Raw genomic sequence first — 7,977 nt, forward strand, 5'->3', positions numbered from 1 at the left:
TCAATAACGCTGGTTGGGAAATTAACATGTACTAAGCTTATTCTTCAATCAGACACCACTATTGCAATTGTGTCTTCAGGAGAATTAAATATAATAACACTGGAAACAAATACAAACAAAATTAGTATCACAGCACCAAATGAAAATAGTCTTACCATTAGTTCAATCATAACATCATCAGAAGTCAATATCATAGGTGTTTTAAGTGAATTAAATAAATTAATAATCAGTCAAAATGCAAAAATTATACTTTCATCTGTTATTACAATTGATAGTGTTTCTGTAGATCCATCAACACAAACAAACACAGATTATACAATTATTAACCAATACAAAACAACTATTAATGAATTTACTTCAACAACAAAGCTTAGTCTCAAGGTTTCTAATCTTATATTTGGACCAAATGTAAATTCAATTTACATTAATAAATTAACAACTGATAGTCAATTGACTTTGAGTGACTCAGTAACAACATTAGTCATTGATTCGATTGAAATTCAATTCGCACTACCAAGCTTCTTTATTATCACAGGAAAAAGTAAAAATGAACTAAAAGTAACAATTAACTCGGCATCTGGTCAAGAAGATCCTTTTTATTTAATGTCATTGAAAGAAAGAAAAGTTACATTTACTAATTCGATGAAAACAATGTGTGATGGACAAATAGCAATATTTGGAACTCCTGGTGATGAGTCATGTGACAGAAAGGGATATGGAACAAAAACATGTTATAAGCGAGACGAAAGTCAGTATTACTATGAGAGTGAGTCATCTTCATTTTTTGATTATTCATGTCCAGGACATATATCTCAATATGTCACATCAACGTTATATATATCAGCATCAACAATTACCATTGATAATGATGAATATTATTCTAATATATTTGTTGTTTCACCAACAACAATAACTGTTTCAAATTATGAGTTACCATTAACTCTTCAAGCAAATGTTGTGATTGATGGCAATGGGAATTCAGTGTTGGCAAAAACAAATGGTAAATATTCAATTATTACTAAAGGAGAAAATAATCAGAACTTAATTATTGCTGATACATCTTCTTGCGGAATTACTATTTCATCAAATCTAATAGAAGTCGATGGAATTTGCTCTATTGGTTATTCAACATCAAGTGGAACGACTTGTAAGAAGTGTAGATATGGATTTAATTCTGATGGAAGTTGTATTGTTGCATCATCAACAGATGTTAATAATTGTGCTCTTATTTCTCCCAAGAGTAAATATTGCCTAAGATGTAACACTGGGTATTATATGGATAAAGGGGAGTGCTATCCATGTCAACCAAATTGTCTAACTTGTGATTCAAAACAATGTTTTATTTGTGAAGATGAATACATAAATGATAAATCAGATATTAATAAATGTATTCAAGATATCAAAGTATGTTCTTTTTCAAAGAATGGTATTTGTTTGAAATGTCCTCAGGGAATGATGATAGATAATGACCACACACGTTGTTCTACATCATGTGGGAATAATTGTTATTCATGTCTTGATGGGTCATCCTGTGATATTTGTGATATAACTGTTAATGCAATTAAAAGTTCAACAACATGTGATGTTCCTTCTAATTCAATTAGTGTAAGTAATTCAGGAATTATTCAATGTTCTCCAGGATATTATTTATCAGAAAGTTCTACATGTGTTTCATGTAGTTCTGGTGGATTACATTGTATGACTTGTTATTCAGTTTCTAATAATGTTTTTTGTAGTAGTTGTGTTGATGGTTATATCATGACAACTAGTGGGGTATGTGTTTCTAAAGAATCAGTTTCATGTAGTGTAGTGTCAAAGTCCACTTGTTTGAGTTGTGATGATTCATCTAAATATTTTAATGGAAAGGGGTGTGTTAGTGGAACAGAGCATTGTTTAAAAACTAACAATGATGGAACATGTGTTGAGTGTTTGTTCTCAGAAACAGAAGAAAAATATTACTTATCAACAGACTCTGATGGGAACACAATATGTTCAGAACAAAATGACAATTTTTGTTCCTTATATACAAAAAGTGTATGTCGAAGTTGTGTTGATGGATATTACAATAATCAAAACAAGTGTTTACCATGTAATGCTACTTGTTCTAAATGTGTTAATTCAAAAGACTCATGTTATGAATGTCAATCTGGATATATTCTTCAAGGAGAGTCATGTATTGTCTCCGAAACTACAAATTGTAAGATGATGTTAGTAAGTGAAAGTTCTCAACAATGTGCTATTTGTAATGATGGATATTATAGAGATGGAAAAGTATGTTCAAAATGTATTGAAAATTGTGTTTCATGTGCAAATGCAAATGGTTGTTTAATGTGCATAAACAATTATTATTTTGATATAAAAACACAAAAATGTCTTTCCACAAGTTTACTTTCTAATTGTGAGACTACAAATAGATTTGGATGTGAAGTATGTGAAGATGGATATTTCTTAAATGGTTACACATGTTTATCTTGTGATAAAAGAACTGATGAATGTATTAGTTGTAATAAACAAAATGGAAGATGTAATTTATGTAATAATGATTATATTTTAGATGTTGACTACAAATGTAGTCATTATTCACAATTTTCTCATTGCGTTAGTGCTCGTAATAATATATGTAGTAAATGTGATTTCTGGTACTCAGTTGATGTTGATGGAAAAGAGTGTAAGAGTTCACCAGTTTGGTGGGTTATTGTATTGGCTATTATTGGAGGGATAATGTTCTTTATTCTATTCATTGTGTTTGTTATATTTATTGTTAGAAAAACAATCAAAAGACTTCATATAAAACAAGTTATTGAAGAACAAAAAAATCAAGTGTCACATTTCCGAATGAACACATCAAATATAAAGTGGATTCCATTAAGTGGTAGAAGTCAAATTCTTGTGAATAAAAGATTAGCAAATTTTGGATGTGGTGAATATGAAAAAGATGGAAATGAACTCCCAGTCAATGAGGAGTCTCGAGATATTATTTGTATTGGAAATGGGTACAACAAAACAATTCAACTTACCTTTATGACTGTAGATGAAATTGATAGTAAATATACATTACGATGTAATCCTGAACAAATAACTTTAAAAAAAGGGGAGGCTTTTGAGGCTGAAATTTATATTACACCATTATGTACTTGTACTATCAAAGAACGACTTCAAATAACATTGTTTGATATAAAAAATAATAAAAAAACAAATGAGAGTATTCAAATATATGCAGCCACTGTTGTGTCTACTAGACTTGATTATGATGAGATTCAAGAAGAGAAACAAATTGGAGAAGGATCATTTGGAGTTGTTTTCAAAGGAACATTTCAAGGAAATAAAGTTGCTATTAAGAAAATGAAAATGGGAGATGATGAAGAAGCAATGGAAGAATTTAATAAAGAAGTTGCAATGTTAGATAAATTTAGGTGTGAGTATATTGTTCATTTCTATGGTGCAGTATTCATTCCAACAAAAATTTGCCTCGTTACAGAATATGCAGACATGGGCTCATTACAATCATTAATAAATAACCACTCAAAACCAAATGAACATATGAGAATGAAACTAGTTATTGATGCAGCTAAAGGGATTCAATATCTTCATTTTAATGGAATTATTCACCGTGATATCAAACCAGATAATGTTTTGATTTTCTCATTAGATGATGGAATTGAAGTTAATGCTAAATTAACAGATTTTGGTTCATCAAGAAATGTTAATTCAATGAAAACAAATATGACTTTTACTAAAGGAATTGGTACACCTGTTTATATGGCACCTGAAATATTAAACCAAGAGAAATACACCGAATCAGCAGATATTTTCTCTTTCTCTATATTAATGTATGAAACATTTAAATGGGATCGTCCATATCCAGAGAATCTATTTAAATATCCATGGAATATCGCTGAATATGTTATGCAAGGAAATAGATTAGAAATTACTTCTGGAATGCCTGAATGGTATTTTTTGATTATCCAAAATTCTTGGAAACAAAATCCTTCAGAAAGATATAACATTGAACAAGTTATTGATTTATTAAATGTAGGAATGAATTAATTCATTATTAATTATTTTTTTTTTGATACAAATTGCAATTAATAAAGTCAAATAAATATCAAACTTCTTCTTCCTTTTTTCATTTAAATCTGATTTTTCTATCGGAAAATCTCTAATTATAAATATATTTCTGTGACTAGTTTTTCGACAATTTAAATTACTTAAGTACTATTTCTAGAACTCATTAAGGTTAATTCATTGTTAAATGAACAGAGTGTATCCCAGTATGGTTTCTATTAAACGTCAATCAACAAAAAGATCTTCTTTAGTGTTTAATAGAAAAAACCCTCAACCAGCTTATCTTAAACGTTTCTCTGCCCAACTAAAAAAATCAGAATTTGTCTGTAGTGATACCCCAAGCCCATGTCAAACTCCTGACATAGATGAATCAAAATTTGGGCATTGACTTGTTTATCCAATATATTGTTATTTAATAACGTTTTGTTTTTTTTTAAATCATAACAAAATAAAATAGTAACGACATATTCTTAAATCAAACTATGATTTCATTGATTGTCTTGCGAAATTTCAAAGGTCTCTATACTTTTTTTAATAAAATTTTCAAATTTTGAGGATTACTTTATTGTTCTCATAAATATAAATCTGATAAGGCACAAAAAAAAATAATTTATCGAAGTTTTTTTCAGTTTTTTCAATTCAATTTATAACGAAGCTTCTTTTAAACTAAGATTCGAAGTAAGATGGTTTTCTTAAAAAGAAATGATTCATAACAAGAAAATCGAAAAGAGTAGAAAGATTAAGAATAGAAATTTGTGATTTAACTTAATTATTCTTTGATTTTTGATTGAGATTTTTCGACCTTCTTCTCATCACATGAATTTATTTCTGGTTTTTTGGAAACAAAGTCAAGTATTGACATATTATTCAATGGGTGTCGTTGTTTAAAACAGTCTCTGCATAATGGAATGGTCGATGTTTCATTTTCTTTGAAAATATAAGTTGATTTAGCATTACAAAAAGTACAACTTGTTCTTTTTATACTAACTTTCGACGCATAAGGTATTAAAGAAAATAAAGCTTTATTCTCTTTTAGTTTATAGGAAATAACACCACAAACAACAACTGTCTTACCACTGTCTAACATCCTATCGATGAATGTGAATAACCCCTCGATTTTTTCAGCCCTTCGGATGAAAATATAATCAAAATGAAGTTTATAAATCTGACTCAACTTTTTTACACAGGCAGTTGGAATTCCTTCAAATGGTGGTTTTATATTTTTAAAGAATGGAATTGGTTTTTCATCAGTTTTAATTTCAAACAACTTAGCACTTTGAATTGATCTGTCTTCATTAATACGTAATTCTTGAGACCCATCAAGCTCGTTGTCATTTGCTAAATCAAACGGTTCAAAAAGTACAAATTTTTTTGAGCTGACTTTAAACATTTCTTTTTTCATTAACATATCGACTGTAGGTTCGTATGTATCATATATAAGCTCAAGCCTAGCCATTTTCCTAATTTTTCTTTAGGAACCTACTACTATATATATGTTTTTGTCTCTTCATCTCACTATCTCAAGTAATTTATTTTTTCTTTTTTCTAAAAAAATTACAAAAACTAAAAAAGTTGATAAGAAAAAAAAAACTATATTTTATAGTTTTTTAATAGTTTTCCTTAAACTATCAATTTGAAATGCGTGACAATCGACGCTATCCAAAATGGATATGAAAAGGGAAATTTTTATAACGAAAACCTCGAAGAGAAACCCCTTGCAAAATCTAATAAATTACCATCTAAGAAATCAATAAACAACAACAACTATCTGAGGTAAGGCACTATTTGGTGTTCACTTAGAAGCCTTTCCAAAGACCAAAGGAAGGCTATCTGATACTTTTACTAGTGTTACCTGTTAACAAAAAAATATAAAAAGAAAAACAAAATTTTTTCTCTTTTTTTGCAAAAATAGTGAAACAAACCCTAGATCTAGGAATAATAAGATTGTGAGATATAAATAGTTGCCCAAAGAATTGTTAGTTCGATTCAGTCATGAGTTCTTCAACTCAACCTTTGAGACGTGCATTTCGAACTATTCAACCCAATGTACCAAGAGTGGCTGTTAATAAAACTGTTACCATTAATAGACCATCACTTGTATTAGATGCAGAGCCATATAAATCTAGAAAACAATACACATATTCAATTAGTGACCTTCTTTCCTTTAAGCCCTCTGCCATCCCATACACTCTCCCTCTTGCTGTTATTTGTGCTCTCTCTGAGAAATCAGAAGTCCCTTATAAAACTCCTTGTAAAAGAGTTATTAAATCAGAGGAAGATCCTAAGAAGTTAGATACTCGATCTAAACAAGTTTCATATGGAAAAGTTACTGAAGGATACGCTAACTATGTAAAATTTGTTCCAGTCTCTGAAAGAATCCGTGGAGATCCTAAAACTCCAGATATTCATCAATCTTGTTCTAAAAGATCTTGGGATGGTCAAGTAAGAAAGTGGAGAAGAGCACTTCACGCATTCGATGATATTAAAACTAAAGAAGAACTAGATGAAGTCAGAAAGAGACTTGTTGTAATTAATGCTACTCCAAATAAATTAAAAGTTCCATCCACTGAACCAATTCATAGAGCTAGAATGTTAGATAGTAATTACATTCCTCGTTCATTAACTTTTGATGATTTGGAGTAATTTCTCTATTCTATTGTCATAATTTATAAATTAAATTCTTAAAATTCTTTTTTGTTTTGTGTTTCAATAATTCTCATGGATTGTTATTATTTTTTTCAAATGAATTTTTTTTCTTTTCATTTGTAATTAATTTTTTATTAGATTCTTGTTTCCTAATTTCTTTCAGATTAAAATACAAACAAAGTTTTTGAGTTAATCAAACTTAACAGTTAACTTCTAAAGACGATTAACGAAATTAATAATATAATAGATTCAAAACAAAGGGTATGTTATTGACAGACAATAAATGATTTTTTTATAACAAATCTATACAAATAAGAAAAAACTCCAAATAGTATATAAGTTACTACCTGAAAGAAGGAGTGAATGATTGGAATATTTTCGGGATTAATAAAAGAAGATTTAAATAAAAGAATGGAGCTATGGACAAAGGAAGTTATGTTTATTTAAGTGTTATAAGGTTTATTTAAATTAACTAAATTTAAGAGTGTTTTACGAATGTACTCATACAATAAATGTTCAAAATGAATTAAATGAAAGAGATTAAAGAAAGAGGTGAGATATTTTCTTCTATTTTTTCTTTTAAATGAGAACAACGTATATCGGATATATCAAATACAATTTAGAGTATTATACAATGGATTACAAGGTTATTATTAACGTTCATTTTAGAATATACACAGTAGATTAAATAAATACCAACAATTTATTGAATTTCTTTTTAGTGTAAAGTAATTTGATTATCAAATCAATTCAATAAGAGTTTAAATAGTGATGAACTATAGCTTCTCATATTATCTATTAAATCCTTTTATTTTATTAACACCTTGACATTGACTATTTAAACTATTTAATAACAACATTATTTATTAAAAAATTATTTATTTTCGTATAAAGTCTATTAAATTGTTATTTTTCGATGTATGTCTTTTAAAATAAATCAACATAAATAGTATGTCATGCATACTTTTATCATACTTTTGTTTTATTTTGTCATTATTTGTAAACATTTTAATAAAATCAGTATTTAAAACAAATGAATAAATAATAATTTAGAAATTTACATTCTTAATTATCATAAACCATCAATTAAAACAAAGTCAATCAATTTATTCTGATGAAGAACTCTTACTATCTTTACTTACTGATTCATTCTCATCATTTATAGGATGTGGTAATGGACTTACTATTGGTGTATTTAAATTGAGTAATGGTGATTTAGTTTTGTTACTCAGTGTTCCATCAAGTGGCATTGGACTTGCAGATGGT

The 7,977-nt window shown here is 28.3% G+C and overlaps 3 protein-coding genes across 3 annotated transcripts in view, besides 6 other annotated features; 2 read left to right on the forward strand and 1 right to left on the reverse strand.

Moving 5' to 3' along the window:
- Positions 1 to 4,047, forward strand: part of EDI_296490 (protein serine/threonine kinase, putative) — a gene marked incomplete at both ends in the record, with an annotated part of 5,132 nt that extends 1,085 nt beyond the window's left edge. Inside the window, one exon of the mRNA XM_001740535.1 lies at positions 37 to 4,047. Coding sequence (XP_001740587.1) covers positions 37 to 4,047 — 4,011 coding nt within the window. The remainder of the gene's footprint in view (positions 1 to 36) is intronic.
- Positions 3,173 to 3,193: a sequence feature (AT_rich).
- Positions 4,042 to 4,071: a sequence feature (AT_rich).
- A 763-nt stretch (positions 4,072 to 4,834) lies between these two features.
- Positions 4,835 to 5,521, reverse strand: EDI_296600 (uncharacterized protein; the record flags this gene model as incomplete). The annotated part of the gene is made up of 1 exon (XM_001740536.1): positions 4,835 to 5,521. One exon carries the CDS (start codon positions 5,519 to 5,521, stop codon positions 4,835 to 4,837), a length of 687 nt encoding a protein of 228 aa, XP_001740588.1.
- A 69-nt stretch (positions 5,522 to 5,590) lies between these two features.
- Positions 5,591 to 5,678: a sequence feature (AT_rich).
- Positions 5,679 to 6,057: 379 nt separating this feature from the next.
- Positions 6,058 to 6,708, forward strand: EDI_296610 (uncharacterized protein; the record flags this gene model as incomplete). The annotated part of the gene is made up of 1 exon (XM_001740537.1): positions 6,058 to 6,708. The coding sequence occupies one exon, from the start codon at positions 6,058 to 6,060 to the stop codon at positions 6,706 to 6,708; it is 651 nt and encodes a 216-aa protein (XP_001740589.1).
- An 18-nt stretch (positions 6,709 to 6,726) lies between these two features.
- Positions 6,727 to 6,754: a sequence feature (AT_rich).
- A 37-nt stretch (positions 6,755 to 6,791) lies between these two features.
- Positions 6,792 to 6,848: a sequence feature (AT_rich).
- Positions 6,849 to 7,546: 698 nt separating this feature from the next.
- Positions 7,547 to 7,596: a sequence feature (AT_rich).
- Between the last annotated feature and the right edge of the window lie 381 nt (positions 7,597 to 7,977).

The sequence above is a fragment of the Entamoeba dispar genome, genomic scaffold (assembly GCF_000209125.1).
Source record: "Entamoeba dispar SAW760 scf_1105229463009 genomic scaffold, whole genome shotgun sequence".
Classification (NCBI taxonomy): domain Eukaryota; phylum Evosea; order Mastigamoebida; family Endamoebidae; genus Entamoeba; species Entamoeba dispar.